The sequence below is a fragment of the Conger conger genome, chromosome 11, assembly GCF_963514075.1.
Source record: "Conger conger chromosome 11, fConCon1.1, whole genome shotgun sequence".
Classification (NCBI taxonomy): Eukaryota; Metazoa; Chordata; class Actinopteri; order Anguilliformes; family Congridae; genus Conger; species Conger conger.
The window spans coordinates 22,635,486-22,659,973 of record NC_083770.1 but is presented as its reverse complement, the minus strand read 5'-3'; the positions used below and the strand labels follow the sequence as shown (position 1 = coordinate 22,659,973).

General features: G+C 43.0%; 1 protein-coding gene across 1 annotated transcript in view; it reads left to right on the top strand.

The window, feature by feature from the left end:
* Positions 1–3,433, top strand: part of golph3a (golgi phosphoprotein 3a) — a 16,844-nt gene extending 13,411 nt beyond the window's left edge. Inside the window, exon 4 of the mRNA XM_061260237.1 lies at positions 1,210–3,433. Within this exon, the coding sequence (XP_061116221.1) occupies positions 1,210–1,634 (425 nt within the window). The 3' untranslated portion in view covers positions 1,635–3,433. The remainder of the gene's footprint in view (positions 1–1,209) is intronic.
* The last annotated feature ends 21,055 nt before the right edge of the window (positions 3,434–24,488 follow it).

The window sequence follows — 24,488 nt, the reverse complement described above, 5'->3', positions numbered from 1 at the left end:
GACGTCGTGATACCATATCCGTCATTTCCAGCACTTTATAGGGAGTTGCAGACGGTCTGTTCTTTGATTTATTTCAAGTCGGACCAATTTATATTCTGAAAGTCTGAAAGCTGGAAAAGTAATGCTCATTCATTTGATTGCCCACAGCTGGTCCACAGGATAGACATTTTTCATTGATTTTCTACAAGAAACATTCACCAAAATGGGTTATACACTCCTAAAGTTGTCAGCTAAATCATAAAGATAGTTTGTCAGTGTTGGCCTTCATCAGAGGCCAGTCTGTTGTGATGGTGTGGTGGTAGCAGCCCTCATAGCAAGGTTATAGCAAGAGTGGACAGCAGCAGTTTAATTTAGGGTCTTCAGCTATGGAGCCTAGCATGCCCCCTTATCTTCAGTCCTGATTAGCGCTGTGCTAATCTGCGGTTAGTCAGTCCGGTGGTACATAGCATACAGTTTACTCAGCTAATGTACACTACCTGTTCTTTTCTGGTGGAAATCTCTCGCTCTGAGGCTGTTCTTCTTCTTTGGTGCCTTGCTGTCAGAGCTGTGGGAGTGTTGTAATGATGTCCCTGTCCTTGCTTTTCCTCCCTGATATAGTACTGATTTCACAGGCCCTGAGCTCCCCAATAAGCTTTCCATTTGGCTCTGGGGCCTGGTCATTCATGACCACTGTTCCTCTCATTTGGGCTCTGTCGTTTCACTGTACCCTGACATCCCTACATCACCACACAGAGCATTAAGGCCAGTTTATAGTCAACCTCATTTTGGTTTCAAATACTTTTCTAAGCTTTACTGAGCTTGACTGGTGTATAACCTATTCAGTCTTTGTGATCACTCTCAAAATTTGCTAGCCTACGGTCTTCTTGGCTCAGTTGCACCAGGCAAGATCAATCGAGAACAGCAAAGTATTTTAATCCAAAACAATTACGTATTTGGCCCAGGTTCGATTTCCATCTCATTGTGTTCAATGGCAAGTCACATGAACCATTTTTGATTCCTTTTTTGATTCCTTACCTCTAACTGCTTGTGAATGGATTGTAGTGATACTGCACAGTGTTCTCCCCACTTACAGTGCGTGTGTGTGTGTGTGTGTGTGTGTGTGTGTGTGTGTGTGTGTGTGTGTGTGTGTCTGTGTGTCTGTGTGTCTGTGTGTCTGTGCGTGTGTGCGTGTGTGCGTGTGTGCGTGCGTGTGTGCGTGTCGCTCTACAGGCGAGACGTGGAACCCTCTGAAGCTGCACTACCAGCTGCGGAACGTGCGGGAGCGCCTGGCCAAGAACCTGGTGGAGAAGGGCGTGCTGACCACGGAGAAGCAGAACTTCCTGCTGTTCGACATGACCACGCACCCGCTCACCAACAACAACATCAAGCAGCGGCTCATCAAGAAGGTGCAGGAGGGCGTGCTGGAGAAGTGGGTCAACGACCCTCAGCGCATGGACAGGCGTCTGCTGGCCCTCATCTTCCTGGCCCACTCGTCCGACGTGCTGGAGAACGCTTTCGCCCCGCTGCTGGACGAGCAGTACGACCTGGCCATGAAGAGGGTCAGGCTGCTGCTGGACCTGGAGCCTGAGGGGGAGAGCCTGAAGGCCAACGCCAACGAGCTGCTCTGGGCCGTCATAGCCGCGTTCACCAAATGAGCCCGCCGTCTCGCTGGAGAGGAACTGGGAGAGGTTTGAGGAGTAGAATGAGCCCGGACCAGCGGTTCTGACTCGGGAGGTTCTGACGTTGGACCCCACGGTTTACACGGTTCTTGGCTTGCCGTTGTGATGGGTCTCGAACTCTGCAGACGCGTCCATCCCCCCCCCCCCGCCCGACACGTTTTCTGTCCCTGTAGATACCGGCCCCAGCCACACCGTCCGCCAGACGTTTCACACAGTCCTCTGGCTGCTTGTGTTGCTACTCAAAATGGCGCACTTCTGGTCAAATTCAAATCCACTGTGTGCAGGACCTCTGACTGACTAGAAGTGAATCTGCATTAAGTTAATTACCTGGTATTATCCCTGAACAGATAGATTTATTTGTCTTTTTTTTTTTTTCTTCAAAAAAACTATTTTCACACAGAATATTCAACAGATGAATTTTTCCTTTATGGGGTGGCTTTCTCCTTGGGTGTACACAGAAGGTAACTGGATTTAATATTATGTGAACCATACCCCAGCTGTATTCACAAAATGTTAATTACAAATTACATTTACAGCACAACAAAGCACTCAAATGGAAACAACAGACAGTCTGTGGCAACTGTATCGTAATAAAAAATAAAAAAAAGGTTTTCTTTTTTTAGGAATCGCATTCTGAGGACAGTTATTTCAAGAAGCATTCTTGGTTAATTAAAACAGAAATAATATATACTGTCAGTGAACGGTAATACAGTGTACAAGTCCGAATGGAGCCAAGGAAGGCACATACATTTTGAAATGTCAAATTATGGATAGGGTTGCCATAGGATTTTTTTTTTCTTCTTTTTTTGTAAACTCCAGCGAGTTGTCATTAAAGGAATGTCAAACATAAATCGCAGTTTCCTTTTCCAGATCCCTGTTCACTTGTTCCCCCCTTCTTTTGTGCATTAATCATAAAGAGACCTATTTAAATGTGATTTTCATTTTGTACGTACGGAGAATTTCTGTTTGTGTGCGCGTGTGTGTGTGTGTGTGTGTGTCCGGTCATATTGCTGAAATCTATAATCGGTTTATTTTTCTAACTTTGAAATACTCGCCACAGATGAAGTATAATTCTAGCCGACATAGCTGCTTGTTGCCCACACTGCGCAGGTGAGATAGACCAGGAGCCTCATTCCGGTATGTTCTGTAAATACTCTGTCGTCACCAGGCCTGTTTGGGCTGCCTCTGCACGGGTCCCTCCCGGGCCCTGGTGTCGTGGTGGAAATTCAAATGGAGGACATCCGTACGGGTTTCTACTGGCCTTCATCTTCGGCCCTCTGTCCTTGCACAGAAGTGGTTGGGGATGTTTTGAGTTACTCTATAGAAAGCCTTTGACCAATTTTCTCTGATTTTTTTCTATGGTTTTGAGAGGATGTGTTCTCGTTTACAATGCCACAGTGTTTCACACCGCAAATGTTCACTTATACGGTTCGTGATTTTCACCATTTCTTCATCTCATCTGTTATTTCAGTTAGGCCTTTTTTTTTTCATTAACTTTTAACTGTTGCTTTTTTAATTTGAAAATGTGCTATGTTTGGCTTTATTGCTACCTTCAAATTAATGTATGCAATACATTTCAATGATGGATCAGTACTGATTCTGGGCTTGTTTTTTCCTTTCTTCATGACAATTTATTTGGGTCATATTTCCTTCAGGCTATTGGAGTACAGAAATCCTAGATACCGTGTAACTGTAGGTTTGAGAATAAAGGGATGCCTAATCTGTATACATGCTTTTTACCGTACAATAAACGAAGATCTTGAAAGTGCCTGAAATGGACCCCTTAATCTGGTGTTTCATTACGAGCGTGGTGTTCGCAGTGCACACACGTGTTTGGGGCTGCTCCCGTGTGGAGTCACACCACACACGTGTTTGGAACTTTTCTCATGTTTAGTCACACCACACACATATGTGTTTGGGGCTGTTCTCATGTTGAGTCACACCACAGACATGCGTGTTTATGGCTGTTCTCATGTGGAGTCACACTGCATACGTGCTTGGGACTGTTCTCATGTTGAGTCACACCACAGACATGCGTGTTTAGGGCTGTTCTCATGTGGAGTCACACTGCACACGTGTTTGGGACTGTTCTCATGTTGAGTCACACCACACACATGCGTGTTTAGGGCTGTTTTCAAGTGGAGTCACACTGCACACGTGTTTGGGGCTGTTCTCATGTTTAGCCACATCTCACACACGTGTTTGGGGCTGTTCTCGTTGAATCTCACCGCACACACGTGTTTGGGACTGTTCTCATGTTGAGTCACACCACACACATGCGTGTTTAGGGCCGTTCTCATGTGGAGTCACATCGCACACACGTGTTTGGGGCTGTTCTCATGTTGAGTTGCCATGACTGGTTGCCATGACTCCCTAGTATCTCCCAGTCAATAGAGATCAGCTATTTTCATTCCACTGCAGAGAACCAGTGCACAAACTCACCCTGGACCACTAAAATCACAACTGTTAATAGTCAGGGGCATTTGTAATTATCCGAATCAGTCTCACTGTAAACCTCTTTAAAACCCTAATTTAATTTCCATTAAGTTTTAGGCTTGCAAAGTCTCAGTACCTGGCTGTAATCACACAGCAAGATTTTGTTTCACTGTTCACTGTGAACAGGGATGTTTTTTTGGCACAGCTACAAGGGTTGTTTGGGCTAATAGTCATGCTCAGGGGCTGCTGAGTCTGGCTGTCCGTTACAGAACCTGCTGAGCCTGGCTGTCCATTAGCAGTGCCTGTTGAAGTTTGCTGTCTGTTAGCAGTCTGGGGGAGTGTCCAACATTGGCTCACACCCGAAACGTTATGCTGTTATGGCAGGACAACGTGAAGCTCTGAGCTCTCTCCCCACCCCATTGACCAGCCAGCACGTGGACTCGACCCTGGGGTTATTCTGACTGCAGGAGGTACATAAGGGGGCACTGGGAAGGGAGGGGGTACGAGGTGGAGGGAATGGCACAGATGTTGCTCAAGGTCACAAGCTGCACTTACTGGGGAATATCCGGGGGTTTATGCAGTGCCCTCGAAGTGTGGCTTTATTGTCACGAACGTGGGACAGGGCTGCCTTGAAGCCGACCGATCATTAAGGTGGATTTATGGACACGGGGTCAGAGAGATGCCCTGGCGACCCACACAGTCCTTCCGCTATCGAGTGACACCGTGAAAACTGCTGTTGAGGCAGAGCAGAATATGCTGGAATAAGGGAGAGGAAGGAGATCTGTGGAGCCTGCTGAACGCTGCACTAAAGGAGGGATTACAGCAGAGCCCTGATCAAATAAGCATCGGTTAAACCCAGGACCTGCAGCTGAAACCTTTATTAATGCGGCAGCAATGCAACAAGACACACTGGAAGATACACTTGCTAAACATATTTAAGGATAACTTCTCATAAATGGGACTCCATGTAATGTTTGGCCAGAATTAGTGTCTAAATGTGGCCACAAAATTACTTTTCAGTTTGAGAGAAAATATCTGTTTGTGTGTGTGTGTGTGTGAGAGAGACGCTATTGTAATGCTTGACTTGTTTCATCCTCTTGAGACTGTGTACAAAAACAATTTTCTTTTATTAAATGGGGAATTAATCCATTCTTGGCAGGGATTGTTGCATCTCTTAGAGAAGTCTCAAAAACACCCCTGGTTTTGGGGGCTGTTTCTTGTTTTTCTAGTTTTCTTAGCCAGGGTTGCAATGATGCCAGCAGGTTGCTTGTGTCATTTATCAAATGTGCCAGTGGACCCTACAGCAGTTCTCAAATAGCATAGAGCAAGGACTGCAAACAAGCCCAAAGGTAGCAATATATAAATATGCTTATATTTATAGTGTCATCGTGTGCATGCTTCTTTAATATTTTCCCAGCATTGAAGATACCCCTTAAAAGGAACAAATCATATAAACTTGCATGTTTTCACTGCGTGAAACTACAGTTATTTGGTTTCTGTACCCAGAACCGATCTGTAAATGTATTCTCCAGCAAAGGGCACAAAACCTCTGTACACAGTGCTGTATCTCATATTCACACTGGGTTTTTGGTGTGACTATAACTTTCCTTCCTGGTTTGCCAGAGAGTGACGGTGCTGAGCGGAATAAGTATGCGTGTGTGTATGCTTGCTGTTGAAATGCCTCCTGCATCTCCAGACAGTCTACAAAGACCTTTCAGAGCTCAAGAGGGAACGGTTTCGGAAAGATCCAGAACAAGCAAACAGGAAAAACACTATTTATGGAATTTGAAATGCAGTGACATCATCACCACACCTCTAGTAGTAAAACAGAAGTTATTTGTGTCGCTACCATGTCTGTGTGTATGAGGCCTCCTGTTTGAATCACACATCTTTCATCTGTTCCAGTGGAAATGCACATTATTTTTCCCCCTTCACAGACAGGCCTCAATGAATGGCAAAACACCAGGTGCTCTCTGTTACTGACAAAGACACACACACATTTCCTTCAGCCAAATCCTTCTTTATTAACACTGCTCTCCAGAGTTACTGTTGTAACCTTGAGCAAGGTTAGTCTAAGTTGCTTCAGTAAATATTAAGTACAGCAGTATCAGTGGATTGCATGTAAACGAAGGCAATCTTGTGCAAGTCACTCTGGTAAATGACATAGGCCGTATCCGCAGGGCATGACTACCTTATCGAGATGCGTATTAAGATGTCTGGAAAAAAATGACTACAGTAAACACGCCACCAATGTTGTCTGACGCTGTCCACTGGATGAAGTGTATCTGAAATCTTTATACGAAGTGCACCCATGTGCTATTTCTAACCGTGTAGAAGTGGTGATGCTTATATTCTGAGCTGAGGAACTGCAGAAGTCATAACTTGTGACTATGAATGACCTAAATGACTATGATTTCATGCCAACCAGGCTTCACTTTCATCCAGAAATCCTGTTATCCGATAATCAGGCTCTTTAGCACGCATCATTTAAAACACAACACGCCAGTCACGGCTTTTCACGGTCACCGCACGATGGGTCTGCATCAACGGGCAAGTACAGCTGTGCCAATTACGCAGGCCGAGACAGGCTTTATACAACGCTTAAATGTTAAGCCTTCTCAAATGACCACCGCTGCCCCTGTCTCCTCTCATAGACGGTGAACGCAGTTTGCATGATTGGACTGTTCCAAGTGCAGGGAAGCTTCACCTTTTGCAAGTGTTTTTTGCAAGCAAGTGTTCTAGATCTTTCAGTGACCAGTTTGATCACACACAAACAGGAGCCACACTTTTACAGCCATAGCAGTGGGAGTGATGGCTCATTGCTGGTACTATATGTGGGTCCCTAGTGGAGACATTTCAGTGTAATTTAATAGAGCTGGGCCACTCCCTACATGTAGCAAACCTCTTGCTGCATTTTTACTAGTTGAGATATAGCTGGCCTCTCTCCACTTGCCTCTCATTAGAAGGCCTTGTCTGCATGCCATTCTCTCTGCAGCTCTATTTATCATGTGTCCTGATGACATTAAACCAAATCTGTTATTCAACTATTTTCATGTGATTCATAAGTGTGATTTTGTAATGACGATGAGAAACTGCACAGTGCTTCCCATTCTTCGGTCTGTTTAAAGTTACTTTGTAAACTATTTATAAAGCCCAATCTCTGTATCATGGCAATGCGGTGTATAGCACTGTTACCTCACAGCAAAAAGGTCCCGGTTCTAATCCTGGGTGCAACCTTCTTGCGTGGAGTTTGTATGTTCTCTCCCCTTGTCTGAGTGAGTTTCCTCCCACGGTCTAAACAGGTTAGGTCCATTGGAGAGTCTAAATTGCCCCTAGGTGCGAGTATGTGAGTGAATGGTGTGTGGGCCCTGCAATGGGTTGGTGACCTGTCCTGGGTGTATTCCTGTCTCACACCCAATGCATGCTGCTATAGGCTCCAACAACCCTGAACAGGAAAATGCAGGTTAAATAATGGATGGATGGATTTGTCTAAGGCTTTTGAGCCCCTGCGATGTAAACATGGCAGAAACGTGAGGTGGCCAGTGTTTTCTGTCATGAACACAAATATTCTTCAGCCAGTGACACTGCTACTCTTGGATGCACTGCTGAGTGGGTGGCAGTGAAGGGCAGTGTGGGATGCCTCTGTCCTCCAGGATGTAGGCTTTATTCATACCCACTAAATTAGCGCAGGAGCTGCAGGGCTAAGAACAGACTCTAAGGAATATGGCATGAAACAACAGGCCTGTGAGAAACTGCAGGTTTTCTCTCTGAACCTCTGTTAGTGTGACTCTGGGGAAGTGTCTCTGTGTGTGTTTGTGCATGTGTGCGTTTGCCAGTTTTGGCACAAAATTAACATGGACCTACATGCAAACGGCACTGAGGAAGTGTGGAAAATGATCAGAAAAAAACGCTTGACTGCTTATTGTTTCCTGAAATGTCTTTAATTGGCAGGAATATCGCCAACGATGTGTGTGAGCTGGTGGATGGAGCCTAGAAAACATTGACATAAATGAGGTGAAACAGAGCAGGGTGTCCGGGCTGTGTGTCTACGGTACTGAGAGCCAAAAACACACTCTTATTCAGAGGTGTGGCTCGACCCTCCCCCTCAGGGCCCCCCCCAGGAGAAACACTGGCTATTGTACATTATATCACCAGGAAGTTATTTTTGGATGTCTTTTGAAAGGCAATCGAACAGGACGTAAATTATTTAGGGGGAAAAAGCTGGTGCCCCTTTGATAGGTCTTTGACTTTGACAATAGAATCCTTATAAAATGAGTTTCGTCATTATTAAGCAACAAGTTTTTGAGAAAGGCTAAGTCAGCTCCCGACTTTAGGACTATGTTGCTTCTATTTCCATTCATAACACATCTGCTTCCACAACCTGCTGAACATACACCAGATAAAGATGTAATCTTGATAAAGGGAATTCAGAAATTATAGAGGGGAAATATATTGTGTATAACTGAAGTTGCTCCGCGTCGTTTCTAAAACCTAAAAACAACCAACTGGATTGATTTTATTGATAGTCTGTATTTATAGTCTGCAGTGATGTATGTGGTGATCATAAATCAACTGTACTACTTTCATCACTTGCATTTGCATGGCATGTCAGTGATTTACCTAGTCCCGTTTTTGAACCTGCTATATTAAGGAAGTCATCAATCTAGGTTCATTTCTCATTTAAAAACATGATAGGAATAGGCTAGTACATGCAGCCTATAGCACTCCATATTAACCCTGTTGAATGTGGAATACTTTTAGGCTTCATTTTAAGGTCCAGGATTGCTCCCACCCACAGAATCCATAGCCCGTGTAATATTGTGTGGGTGTCCAGCAATCTGAGAAAACACCATTGTCTACCCAGTTAATGTACTTCCTCTGAAATAATATGTGACATAAACGCACAGAATGTGCTCTAATGAAAGCCACCTGGAGCCTTACAAGGCTGTGGATCTCATTTGTGTTCCCCGAGTAGAGGGGTGTAGCCATGGACATGAAGGGATTCAAACTCTGGAACTAGCCAGCAATATAAAATAATTTGTTCTTTTTTTGTTTGGAAAACGTACTGATTTGTACCCAACGAGAACATTACTGGACTTTCAGGGTACATTTTGGAAATTTGGTCCTTGAAGAACAAAAATGTACCTCCACTGTCTGAGAGTGCAGCAGTAGGACTGGATCAGACTTGTTGCTATGGACCGGGCAGCAGGACTGGACCATCTTAGTTTGACGCCTGCATGGTGCAGCGCTGTGGGTCTGAGAAGAGGCAGAACACAGGTACCAATGAGCCCCAGTCGCTTCCAATCAGGGCGAATGGAAACCAGCCGCAATCACAAACGACCTCACAGTCCTAACAACTCCAGTTTACTGGTCAATGGGGTTTCTCAGAGTAAATTAATAAATCATAAAATACTTGAAGAGCCTGATTATTCACTTCATGACAGGTTGGTGTGTGAGTGTGTGAACGAGAAGTATCAATTGTACAGTGCTTTGGATAAAGGTTCTTTATAATTGCAGACCATTTAATAGCTTATGCTGCATTATGTGATAATGCACTTGATTGGTATGGTCACGAAGCTGATTGTAGACACTGCAGACTTCTTGTCAATAGGCATAATCTAGTCTTTGGGATCATAATGAGAAATACATATGCGAGCCATGAGTAAATCACACAGTATTTACCCTAAGGTAGGGATTTTCCTCTTCCTAATTTCTCTATTCGTACATGTCAGTAGTCAGTACCCCTTGCACAGAAGCGCAGAAAAGGGAGAATAGACATATGCTCCCATACGAATAGCAGTCACAATGAATGCCATTTGGAAAAACAGTCATAGTGTTTAGACCACTGGCCTTGTGTTTATTTCAGAGAACTGGCGCAAATGAGATTTTGTGTAGCATGTTATGTTTTGTGCATTATGAACAATGTTGCAAAATTGTTTTCCAGGCTGTGAATGTATTTGCCATAACGCAATTTGGACAACAACAACAAACAAACAAAAACTAAAAAACTCAGAAAAAAAAACCCGCAGATATTCAGAATGTAGGCCTATTTGAGAAACGGCTGAAAAGCTGAATCACAACCATTCTGCCAACTGTCCTCAGTGCAGAGCACAGCGAGTAAGGTCTGATAAATCACAGTGGAGTACAGTAATTTAATTTCTGAACAGGTGAAAAGGGCTTGGAAAAAGAAGTTCATAAAATGTTCTCACATCAGAACAGGCAGGCTTTCCCGCCCTCTAGTTTCCTAGAAACGATTTCCTTGCTTCCATCTTATTGAACTGCAGGAACACTGTGATCTGCCCAAGCAGCCGTTTCCTGTAACTGCACCGGCAAGACATTTATAAACACGGATTAAATGCTAACACTTTTCCATTTAAAACAGAGAATATTTACCAAGTCCCCTCAGAGAAATTTAAACAGTGTGAGAAGTAAAATGTCAGGGACATTAATCTTTTCGCACATTTCACACATAGGCTACTGACTGGCCTCCAAATATGCTCCATACCCTTCATAACTTGAAACAAAAAGACAAGTTAACAGAACAGAAAGTGTACCATCAGTTTTCAAGTAAAGGATTGCTTTTAAACTGTGTACATTGCTTTAATCCACACAGCACTGTGTTTACAAATGCCTGCAATTTCAAATAACACAATGGCTTGGTTTCAATTAACACTAGGGGCAGCTTGTAGCCTAGTGGTTCAGGTAGCCTACATGAATGTGACCCGGAAAGTTGTTGGTTCAAAACCCGAGGTAGCCCTGCTTAGTCTTATCTAATGTATATGTTTTTGTGAAGAAAATGTGTAAATCAGCATTACAGAGAAAAGACTAATGTTGACTGAATCCAGATTTACCCATGCACTGTCTCTGGGGGCGTATACAACTTCGATATATCCATCCATCCATGCATCCATCATCTTAACCCGCTTATCCTGAACGGGGTCAAAGGGGGGCTGGAGCCTATCCCAGCATACAGTGGGCGAAAGGCAGGAATACACCCTGGACAGGTTGCCAGTCCATCGCAGGGCACACACACCATTCACACACATACTCATACCCACGGGCAATTTAGACTCTCCAATCAGCCTAACCTGCATGTCTTTGGACTGTGGGTGGAAACCGGAGTACGCGGAGAAAACCCACGCGACACGGGGGGCCGACGGGGATTCGAACCCAGGATCTCCTTGCTGTGAGGCGGCACTGCTACCCACTGCACCTTCGATATAAATGGTAAATGGTTGGCATTTATATAGCGCCTTTATCCAAAGTGCTGTACAATTGATGCTTCTCATTCACCCATTCATACACACTCACACACCAACGGCGATTGGCTGCCATGCAAAGCACCGACCAGCTCGTCAGGAGCATTTGGGGGTTAGGTGTCTTGCTCAGGGACACTTCGACACAGCCCGGGCAGGGATCGAACCGGCAACCCTCTGACTGCCAGACAACTGCTCACTGCCTGAGCCATGTCGATATATGTTTAAATTAAATATTTCAGGAAAACAATCTGCAGTATCCACTTGCGGTCCATTAAATTACATATTTGATAAAGAGAGAAAAAAATGCGCTATAGAAACTGAGCAGCCCGGTACTTACACTACCTCGTTGGGTATTGATGATGCTTGTATATTAATGCATTTCCACACTTGCAATCTAATTGGACATTGTAAATGACATTATACCGCCCCTACATTAATGTAAGTACCTCATTGGACAAAAGAACCGTTAATCAAAGGCGATGACTCCTCCCCGTGTGATCTGGCTGCTTGGGCGAAGGAGCGTGCAAATATTGTAGGAGGCTGTCCCGTTGTTTGGTCGGGGTTGGAATACCTTTCTGACACGCTCTTCATTCATCTTGCAGACAGACCGAATGTGTGTGTCAGACTTCCGTAGTTGGACTTTTCCCTTAAAGGTTATGTGTGTGAAGAACCAGTGGACGAACGCTTTTCGGAATAAAAGTAAGTTTCTGTTCAGTTGCGTGTAGCCTGTATGAGATGTGATTACTGGGATGAAAGAGCCCAAATCAGTCGTCTGTTCCCTGTCTTAAGACATCCCACGTTGCAGTTTGAGAACATTTCGCTACAAACGTGCTGTAAATGCAAGAGACCAGTGGATCAGTCTGAACTTGTACATTATATAATAATATATCTTTTTGTTGAGGTGTAGTGTAACATTTCTACTAACTCGCTCCAGTGTTTTGATCGTGAATGTTGAGGAAAGCTATATAAATCCGTTAAACTTGTGGTACAAACGAATCATGGAAACTATAGTTAGTCCCTCTGAAAGTGACAGCAGACTAACATAATTCACTTATTACTAAACAACAGGCCAGTGAGTCTGTTTCTGGTCTTTAGCTTGCTCTGATGTGTGCACAGGACAGAATGACTGTATGAAAGATGCACCACGAAGCCGAATGGATTGTTGTATCCTAAGAATAGTTTATTGAACCAAGACAAAACGCAAACCGCCCCGGGAGTAAGTTGTGCTTCTGCGCCGTTACAAGCAGCTATGTGATACAGATATTTGTAATTGGCTTGGACTTTTTTGTAATGAAAACCAACTCAAACCAGGCTTCCAAGTTTTCGTGGCAGTAAACTAGTTGCTACCGTTTTGGTAATTGTTGACAGATGTGGCCACATAATGCAGCAGCTACGCCGTGCTTTGTCTCATGCTTTGTCCTTTGAGCTCGGGTGTTGGAGGGCAGTTCCAATTTCAACCAACGCTCTTGAAGAGAAATGCAAGCTTTATACATTGACACATGTGTTCGCTTCGCAGCGACAGTAGGAAAACGTGTTATCTCTTCCTGTGAATGAACCAGCGTTTATTTTAACACGAAAACTGAATATTTAATATCAATTGAAGTTCTGATAAATACGATCGTGTGTTCGGATCTGAGCTTGTTACGACTGCTAAACTTGAGCGTTGAGGGTTGAGCACCGTGTTCTGTCTGTATTGCAGTCTGAGAACGTGACAAAATATTGTTCAGGATAATTTACTGACATGGGCGCGAGCATTGTACCCAGTCTTCGACCCATGTACACATTTAATTTGAATGAGAAAAGTGTGATACCGCCAACACATTTCTTTAAATCTATGATTTGTGATTGTGACCAGACATTCAATAGATGAACGACGAGATTAGGAACTATTCTGCAGTTGAAATGAGCTATGGGAGGAATATTACGTACCATAATTTCAAAGTGCACAGTTGTATATGCAAAATATCTAAAACTAATTGCATAACTCATTCTACAACCTTATGCTATGAAAGCTTTTTTTTCAACTCCCTTAATGAAATTGTCTATGTGTGTTTGTTAAAGCATCCAATAGAACAAAATACAATATAGTAGAACACAATAAGTTACAGTTCAATTATTTCATATTGAAAGTGCCAATCCTTGTGACTGTAAATCATTTTGTCATATTTATGACGGCCCATTTCTATTGGCATAGTAATTCTGCAAGTGCTGATATTGGAACCTTTGCATTTGACTGATATTTGTTTTGAAAGCACCATGAACGCATTGTATGAAGTGCTATGTTGTTGTTGTTGTTGTTGTTGTTATAAATAATTAGACCAAAATGGTAAATGCATGCATGTGAAATGTGTTAAAAGAGAACAAATTAACATGATCTTTCCTCATTTTCAGACAAAATAATTAAAATATCTTTGTAGATGTGGATGATATTCACTGCATTCATATGAAATTTTATCCAAGAGATCAAAGAATCTCCTTTGTTCCGAGTACTGCCATTCCATGGACTGTAGGGTGCATTAACTTAATGCCACCACAGCAGATTAAGTTGTCGCGTGTTGTCTGTAGTTGCTAATGGCTGTTAATCCCTTTGAGGACCAACTTCAGGAGGGGTCATGTGACCTGAGGGCAGAATCCTTTGTGCATCAGCCAAAACGCCAATAAAGGAAGGAATGGTGTGTGTGTGTGTGTGTGTGTGTGTGTGTGTGTGGGTGTGTTTGCATAGGAAGGGGAACAAACAGTAAAACAAGGCGTAGGACATGACAAGACCCCCAGTGTGTGTGTGTGTGTGTGTGTGTGTGTGTGTGTTTAGGGGTGGTGTAAGTGAATTTCTCACTCCGAAGAGATTCTCGACCAGACATGTGTGAGAATTCCCTAGTGAGGTGAATATGTCACAGTAATTAAAAATATATCTAATCAGTTGTGTGGCAGCAGTGCAATGCATACAATCATGTAGATACAGGTCATGAGCTTCAGTTAATGTTGATATCAGCATTAACTCACAGTACTTTTGAAACGTTCATATTAACATATAGTCTCTAGAGTTTGCAAAAAATGGTGCAAAAGTTCATTTGACAAGTTAACATTACAACAGTGGTATGCAGAAGAGCATCTCTGGACACAAAATGCGTCAAACGTCTTCAGTGGATAGGCTACAGCAGCAGCAGCAGAATGCCTAATAAAGTGCTCACTGAGTGTATATTTAACGTAATATTGTTTTTTACGTCCTATTGGAGTCTGGGCTGCATGGAGCCTCAGTGTGTTTCACATCCTCCTGAGAGGAAACCTCAGGCCAAAGGACCCCTCTACTGCTTCTGCCAGTATTCATAACACCATATGGAGAAATACACAACCCCCTCACTGGAGTAAGTGAATGGATTACTGATTCATTAATACATTTATTTCTTATAAACTTGATCTGTGATCAGTGCTTGCAATACAAAAAGCTGTTTAACCCAGCTACGAACCAGCCTACGTGCATCATGCTGGTGATAAGCTTGAGGAGATTGTTCAAGTTGAATCATGGTTCCTCTCTGTGGAAGTGGATGTAGTGCGAGTTCAGATCTGTACGCTGAGTTTACTGTGTGACTTGAAATGAGTGCGTTTAGATTCTTGTTTTGTTTTGTCTGCTTGCTAAAATGACTAGACTGTGGGTGCGGGCTTGGCTGCATACCCCAGTCAAGGTTACAGAATCGGTCAGCCTACACATTAAAATACTCCACCATTTGGCTTCTGCTTGAAGCATCTAAACACATGAAAACTGCTTGGGACTGTAGGCTTTGTGATACTTTTAGAAAATGGCACACTTTTTTTCCCTGTTTTTATGGATTGACAGCAATAATAACATGAAAATGTAGCCTAATTATACATGTGGTCTGCTTCAAACTGATGCTTTCTCAAGAGGAAGCAGATGTCCCTGGCCAGACAAATTGAGAAGGAATTCTGCCCACTGTGTTTGAATCCTTCATTTGTTGGGTCATCTCTATGATCAGAGAATCCCAGTATTGCAACGAATGAGTGCTGTGTAACTAGAGTTGATGTCCCCTATTCATCCAAATTGTCTTCAACTGTAGTCTTCAAATTGTAACTGAGGAACGAAATTAAATGTCCATATACTGTATGCTGAATTGAACTGTAAGGAAAATGGTTGTGCTATAATTTATTTTGCACTGAACATCATTGTAGTCTTTCTGTTGTTATTAAATTGTTAAATAAGTGAAATTAAATGGCCTTGAATAACAGTATCTAATTGTAATGTTATAAGCCTTAATCCAAACAAATCACAAGGTTTAGGCTAAACGTTAGCCTTGATATTGTATTTCACCGTTGATGTTGTGTGACTGAATTTTAATCAACCCCTTTCTGTCCCTCATGTAAATGAATGAAACGGTTCATTTGATCCTGTTGGGAAGTTGCTGGGAGAATGAGACTTTAATCTCTGTTTGGCAAAGGCTTTTATTCCGTGTCGTGTCGTGTCGTTTGCACTAAAAACCTGTTTAGTTTTAACTGGCAATACACCCCCAGAATGGTTTGTTGATGGGAACAGTGTGTTTGTGTTCATTACTGATAGGTTATACTTTTCCCTGTGTTTACAGTACATGATGCCATTGTTTCTTTATGGGTCACAGGCTAATGCTGTTTAACATACTCATAGATGGTAGATAGACTCATTTTTGGTTGACTTGTCTTTTGGTGACATTAGGATATGCGCATAATATTTGGATGGTCAGTGTACTGTACATATGTAGCCTCATACCAGTGATGGCTTTGAACTTAAATACTCATTTGCCATATTAGCTTAACACTGTAGGGAATTGAACCTTTTTTTTCCTAGTATATAACATTTTGACGAGAGAACTAGATTTGCAGTCTGTTGATGAGTTCTGATGAACATTTAATGCAGTTTGCCCTGCGCTAGCCTAATTGTTGCACTTGGATGTTGTCGCAGCGTACTGGTTCACTCGCCACTACACAAAGATAAAGGGGTGTTGAATGCCCTCTTGGCAGAAGTGCTTTTGTAATTGGATAAGCCTTTTATTTCTTCATTAGAAGATAGGGGTCTTCGGACTTGACAAACAAGGACAATCCTTTAACATCACATAACCGGTGGTAGGCCTAACCATGCAGCCTTCAGTAGCTAAGCAAGCTGTAATTGAAGAGAATGAAGTTTGTTCCTCGTGACTCCCTTCCTCAACAGCTGCCCTGTGTTGAATGTGCTCACACCACATCTATTTGCACGGCCTTTAATTTAATTGCCTCAGTGAAGCTATGAAGAGAACAGCACTTTCAGCCCACCAGGATTTATTCATTACCCTTTCTTCAGGGACCCCTTTGGCTGTGAATATATGCACACAGGGACTGTTCACAGATGATTTTATTTTTATTTTTAACATGGCTTAACAATGGGTTGAAAGCTAAGCCCATTCTGTCCCATTGCTCTGCTTGTAATGACGTGGTTGGTGTCTTTATGTAGGTTGCATGAAGCCTGTTGTAACGGTGACTCTTTGACTAGTTCTCTGGCTGCCTCATTCCCCTAGGATGCACTACAGCCATATAACATGTATAAGGCTTGAACAAGGCCTTTCATTGCTTCCAAGAAAAGATAAACACCATTCTCAGACACCATTCTTTTACTAGACCAATAATGTGCTCAGGAGGGCTGAGTCTGTGCAGGCTTTCATTCCAACCAATCACTACACCAGCTGATTTCACTAAGTAACCCACCTTCAACCAGAAAGGAGGGAATTCATTGGTGAAACCAGCTGGTGTAGTCTCTCAGATAAAATGGAGGCATAGAAACCTCCTCTTCTCAGAATTGAAGAGCTACGCCTGGTCATCATCCAGTGTGTTTGACCAGCCCTGCCAACAGAGAGAGCTTCTTTCTCAGCTGTGGGTGATTTTAGCATGTGGCTTTAAGGCATCAGACTCTTATTTTTGGACACAGTCCTTCTAAGGTACAGCTGTTCATTTCTTCCCTGCCCAGTTCCTCAAAGATCCAATGTAGACGGCACTTGAGCAATAAAGCAGCTCTATGTAATGTGAACGTTGAAGAACTGGGTGTGTATATGTTTATGTATTTTTCCAGCAAAAAAGGACAAAAAATAAAAACAACCGGCTACTGTGGCTCAAACCTCTCAGTTCTAATGACAGGTTGTCCACCATTAAAGGAAATGACATGTCTCCGTTTCTCTTTCCTAATTGGCTGCACTTGGCAGTGTTTCCGTTAGCCAGCTAGCATAGGTGCTGAAGAAGTTCCACAGCACCTGGATCTCATTGGGCCTGGTGGAACAGACAGTGAGAAAAACACCCAGACCAAGAACGGCACAGTTCTGCCAGGTTTCAGCTCATTGAGTGGGGAAAAAGCTTTTACAGTTTAACTTGGAAAGGAGGCAAATGAAAGCAAGAAAATACATGGACTCTGAAATGACAAAAAAAACTCTTTGAAGGGTAACCAATGACTAAATGCATCAATAATTAATAAGAATAATATGGGAAACTCTACCTCTGACTGCCAAAATACAGTGTGACACATTTGATCATTGGTCAGAAAAGCACTAAAAAGGCTTAAATCTTGTCTTAGCCTGTCGAGCCATGCGAGGGAGAATATTACTGGACTACTACAGCCAGGGACATAATGGACTAATGGACAACCCCCCCCCCCCTTACTCAACTGCCCTCTAGCAGATCACTCTAAGTGATCAGAGAAGAGCATTCTGGTCTAGCAGGATGTAACTAGTTTGTCTACGATATTGCATAATTGTTCACAATTACTCTTGTGTGGTCCATTATTAGTGAGTATGTTGCTTTTATTAGTGAAATGAACCTCTGACTGACATTTTTGGATGTTTGATCATTACTTTTTAAGGGAATGGCGTAAATCACAAACCTTAACTAAAGGAAACGCCGTTAAGTATTGCTCATGGGCCAAAGTGACTGGAAAACAGACTTGTTTTTTGTGATTTCCTTTTGGAGACAAGTTGCTGGAGTGCAGACAGAAAATCTTTCTGCTGCTTTTTAATCTAAATCTACGATCCTCCTTCCTGCCAAGTGAAGAAAATGCCAGAGTGCACTCTCCGTTTTTTGTGTCTTCGCAAAATGCACTTGTTGGCTGAAATGGGAGCTGAGTCAGCGGTGGAGGGGGTGTTCAGCCAGCTTCAGAGGGCTGGTGCTGAATTAATCAATCGTACCTCTGCTCTCCGCAGCGCTAAGGCGACGAGCAATAACAACGCCTACTGCACCTCGTAAGAGATGTGATTCATGCTTTCAGAATTACAGCGAGGGCAGAGAAGGCAGTCTGTACCGTACAGGAGCAAAACAAGGGCGAATCTGGGGCAAGGACAGATTACCCACCCACATAGTAACTATATTCCTGTCCTATACAGTGCAGTATGTCCCAGTGTCAGGCAGACTTAAATGGGAGCTTCTCGTGTGTCCGTTCCAGGCTAGCTGCTTCACTCAGGTGTAATTAGGGTCCTGATGCGTCCGGTTCTTCACTGGAATGTTAGGTTTTCTTTTTGTGCAGGTCCAGTTTGTGGTGCCGACCAATCTAATGTCCGGTTTGAGAAATTGATGAAAAAATATTCTCCTGTAGTTTGTAATGAATTTGTGTGTCAGTGATTTCCCGGCAGATAGAAGGGCTCCCTGCACCAAATTCAGTTCCGAGGGGGACCCCAGGTCACGGTCCGATGTTTGTTCCTGGGAGGACCCCCCTGGTCTGACAGCTCCCGTCCTCATTCGGTAGTATGATTCCAGCTGTGTTTTGACATTGTAAATCTGGCATCCCTAGGTGTAATGCTTGCACATCTGCCATCCAAATGTCCAGCTATTTGTTTGCAGGGAGGTGGTATCCAAGGTGTCTTCTGTATGCACAGGTCTTCTGTATGCACAGCATGCTGTGTTTGCTGATCAAAGTAATTATGTCTCCTCACAGTTTCTTGCAAGGACAAACTGCCCTTTCAAAAGTACTAAATATATGGCTAAGCACTAAACACGCTCTAGTAGAAAGGTGCTTGACAGTAGATCTAAAGAATTTGTTTTGAAAGATCCACATGCACGTTTTACAAAATGGTCAGCTTAAAGGAATCTTCAGTCCTCGGACATTGTCATTGTTGTACAAACTGTGCAGTGTGGACTGCCAATCACAGTGCCTGCCTGTCACTGGAGAGAATTGGTCGCAAAACATACCAGCGCCTCAAACCAGCAACAGGAGTGAAGGGCGCCTATAAAACCAGTTAAAAACCAGTGACATGGAATAAGGGATGTAAAATTGGATGCATTTTTAGAAAGGGCTCAAGATTCAGAGGAGTAGCCCATGTTTTATACACACATGTTCCATACTTTTAATGCAACATGAAAGGAGCACCTAAATCCTTGCTAGCGTTGAACACCTTCAAAGCCTTTCAGAAATGGAGTTATGTGCAGCGATAGAGTGCGATGTAGCAGAGACTGAAGCAGGCTTTGATCTCATTGGATGCTTATGAGGAATAATGTGTTTAAAAAAAAGATGAAATGAGGGTCCTGCTTTTAGTTGTCCTTAAAAGCCCAAAGAGAACAGCTGCTCCTGCGTCCATAGGAGCAAAAAGCTCATGAATGTGCAAAGTGTGTGTGTGTGTGTGTGTGTGTGTGTGTTTGTGCATGTGTATGTGTGTGAGGTGAACAGCATCACTGTACAACAAAGTAACGCTGTATCCTGTGTACATCACATCATAGCCCATCTTATGCTTCTCTGCTCTCCTCAGTGTACAGAATATTGTTTGACTGATTGCATTTTGGGTTTTCTCATAGGATTTTCTTGAGTAAAGATACTGTAAAAAGCATGTGTGATTGTGGTGAAATATTTTATTATAATGGATGCAAGGACACCCTTCTCACACCATTCATACATTGGCTAGAGATGATAGCTGTGCAATCATTGTACCGTGTTACTACTGCATCCTCTAGTATTGGCGTAGATAGTGTCGTATATTATATTATACCAGCGAGATTCAGAGAAGCAGTTTTTTTATTGGCAAATTTGATCTCCTCTTTCACAGACCTGACTTTCCCATTTCCTTTGGCGAAAGGGCTGATTGCTTTCACATAGACCCTGTCTTAGAGCAAAGCTGGCATTAAGACTGAATGGCCTTCTCTGGTTTCCTGGAGGAGAACAGAGTCCTGGCCTCAGGGATGCATGACTGACGCTTATTAACGACACAGTCCTTGCTCATATTTTCCTATATGCTGCATTCTGGCATCAGGAAGTATAGACGTGAAAATGGTTTCAGATACTTTAACAATGTTCTCAAAAAAAGAAACAAACTTTACAATCACATGGTGATGTTGAAACTATGTAAATAACATGATAGTTGCAGAAGGAAATGAAAGAGTTGCTCAACTCCTTGTTAACTACATGGTATTGTAAATGCGAGTGTGGGTGGATGTTCCTTGTGAGTTTAAAATTAGCTGTTGACCCAAGCCAATGTGAACTGTGGGGGTTCTTGGGGAAACTCTCTTGGCTTCATTGCAAATGGAGTCTGAGGGTAATGGTTTGAGCTCAGCAGGGGTTGGAGGGGTAGGTCTAGCTGTAGTTCTTCAGCCTCTACAGTACATCTGTGTTTCTCATCGGTGAAGTTCAACAGTCTTCCCACTGACTTCCTACAAGTTTCCCTTCCTAAGCTCGGGTTTGTACTAATGCTGTTTCAGCTATAGCAAGTCCATAATCATACTTTTACCTTCTTTAGAGTGGTGCAGGTTAACAGTTACACACCGTTACCATGACAACTGTACACTTAGCAGATCTGTCTGTAGATATTGGTATTACATAGAGTACAAAAAATGGCCTGAATGAGCATTTGATAAGAACAAGCAAATATTAAGGGTGATTTTGGTGTTTGCTTTGTTTTCTTTCTTTTTTTTGTATGTGGCTAAATTGCTTGGCACAATGCCAGCTAAATAAGTGATAAGACTTCCTGTACTTACCTTGCTAACCCTACAGCTGCTTTGCTGTAAAATTGGCTGGATCCAGATTTCACTGAGCTCAGCAGAAAGTACAGATGAATGTGAGTAGTACCACACTGGGGACTATGAGTTTGGCTGATGTGTGATAGTACCTTATTGGGGAAAAAAGGGAAGAGTGGTACATTTGACATCTTTGTGCAGTAGGTTAATAAAGATGGTTAATGTGCCACCACTTCATTGGCAGTGCGGTGGTTGGTCTGCATTGGCCAACAGGAATAAACACAGTTCCCACAGAGAGGACTGGGCCTGTTTCTACATGCTGGAGTACCTGTAGGTAAACAAGGGAAGAGGAAGGATTCATTATCAGGTTTTTACCCTGAACAGGGAGGTCAGTCAGGGGCTGTTCCACAAAGCCAGGGGGTATTTCACAAAGCAGGATTATGGAATTAGCTTGATAACTGCACTGTGTAAAACCTGGACTGACTCAGAAAGTCACAAAGCATTTTTGTGAATCTGTGATACAGAGAATAGTTCATTAGCTTTGGTCTACCAGCCTGTTTTCAGGTCAAATTCTGATGAATTCTTTTGCTCCAATAGAAGCATGTCTGAGCTGCAGGTTGCCTTGTCATTGGGCACACGTGGTGAGATTTGGAAATCTAAAGCTCTAAATATTAGGAGCCTAAAAATATCATTGAAGTTTCATTGTTTGAGAACAGAATAATTTTGAAAACAAAATTGATGCTCTTAATTGTTATCTGAGAGAATCACCATGGTAATAATCTTTATTTGAAGGCCTTGATGCAAAGCTTTCTGAAACCAAAGGATGATTCTTCATTTGTGCAGAGCCTTCATTTTTAAAGTGGTGCAGAAATCTTTCTCTTCTCAGACACATTCTTGATGGGGAAGGCACAAGCTACTTTGCCCTTCTTAAGGACTTAGTTCCAGAGAACATGGTGTCATTTGTTGGATTTGTGCATCAGTCATCGCATGCCTATTGAAAAGACAGCTCTGTATAGCGCAGTAATGATACTGTTCCCTTTGCTTTTGGGCCCTTGTTGAAGCGATGGCAGGCAGGAGCTGGCTGTAATAATCTTCAGCCATATGGACCCAGGAGGAAGGGAGGGGGGCGTGGAGGCTGCACTGCTGAAATAAAAACAAAGGGGCCTGAATAATCTACCCACCGCAGGGGAGAGGCGGCGTCACTGTCCCTCCCTGCCCCTGGGACCCGTGGTCTCCTGTGCCAACACCGCCCGTGTCCTTGGATCTGGCTCAGAACTCTGCTTTAAGGGGGTGATTTATTTGTGTTATTTGTTCTTCGTTTGTACGTTTTGTACTCCTCATTACTACTGCAAGTAGGTTTCTTTGGTTAGTTTTCTAGAACTCCATTGCTTTTTGGTGACATTAGATTGTTCAGTTATTCATGTCTTAAACCAAAGTTCAGACCAAAGAGTTTTCCGATGTGACAACCTACATTTCTGCCATCTGTGATGTTCATCAGATGTTCTGAGACGGGTAGTTCACACTGCCGCAACCCCTCTCTGCACATCACACTCCATCTAAAACGGTTTTGTTTTGTTGCGAATCTCTTGTCTGAACTGGGCCTTAAATGGTTAATAATAGGGTTAATAAGCCAATTAAATATGCATGTAGGAGTTCTAGATTATGTAACTGTAGCTTGGTGCTGATGGGCTCAGTTGATGCGAGGCAATGCTCAGAAGTTTCCTGAAGCAAAGTTAGTTTGGCCCTTGACAAACTCCAAGTGCATCTGATGTATCGATTTGGACTCTGCTGGTCCACAGTGGCATTGTAATCCACGGAGCTCCTGCTGTACACTATTAATCAAACAGAAAAGCTGTGACTAAGTACAAAGTAGCCTGTCTTGTCAGTGGGGCCAGCTAGCATCTGTGCTGTCTGTTTTTAAGGTTTGCCAATGAGTAGATTCAATTCCTTGCAGCTTTTACAATCTGGATTGCGTTTACATATGGCCTTTCTGCCTCATAAAAAGATGTAGTACAGCACCCTTCTCACACACAAACTCTACCGACTAACTTCTTTCCAGATCCTTCTTCCGGAGAGTGTCTTTGAGTGATTGGACATGGCAGTGTTTATTGACGACTCCTTTTATGGTGGACTCGAGCCAAGTGTACTGTTCAGGCCACTGGTCTACTTTAGTTAACTCAGTCTTGATGGTATTTGAATCTGTAGCTAAATCAGTGAACCTATCACACATGCTGTGGAAGAGTTACATTTGCGGAAAGGCTGTGACTACTCAGTTCTAACTTTAGCAAAATTTGGCACTTCGGTTTTCAGATAAGTTTGAATGGCAATGGCCTGGAAATCATCTTATTAACTGTTCTCTTATCTTGCAATATTGTGTTGTATCGCTGGTAATTACGACTAGCCTAGCATCAGATTGTATGGAAATGTGGGCAAAGCAGTGTGGGAAATTGAGTCTCCCACTTTGGCGAGATGTAGTTTGGCGAGATGTAAACTGTGGCCTCATCCAGCCATTGGTGGGCGCACACCTCCCTTTGTGTTGGCGATTGCTCTCGAACGTTTACACATGGAGGCGGACGCCCCAAGGGGCCGAGCTTTAGGCTGGAGAGCAGGCTTTACGGTCCCAGGTGCTGCGGTAGATAACATGGAGCATGTTTACGCAGCCCACGGCTCATTAAACACCAACTGATTACTGCTTGCCAGAGGACATACCGCTGCCATCTCATATTAAAATGTGTTAAATGTAATATCTCTTAATTTAATACTGGAAATTATTTCATAGTTTCTTGCTGATCTGTTTGTAATGTTTGACTAGCTGTATAGGCTACCTACTGCCACTCAAGATTCTGCTTTACTGTATTCATGAGTTTACTTCCTAATCTGTACCATCCATCTTACCTGGGTCAAATATTGTTTGTAATTGTTTTCAAATACTTTTCAATGTTTTTCTGAGCTGGTCTGGTGTATTGGGACACATTATGTATTTGACTCAGGTCTGGAATCCATCCCCTTCATTTGTTGCTGCAATGATGATATACACTTCTGTTCATTCCACGATGGCCTGTACATTACTCTTGATAAAAGCATCAAGGAGAGACAAATGTACACACACACTATGGTGACTACTCAGTATGGTCAAAGATACAGCAGTTGCTAATTCATATTTCTAATATTGTAGCCAAATCCTTTTTGCTTATTTGTAGTC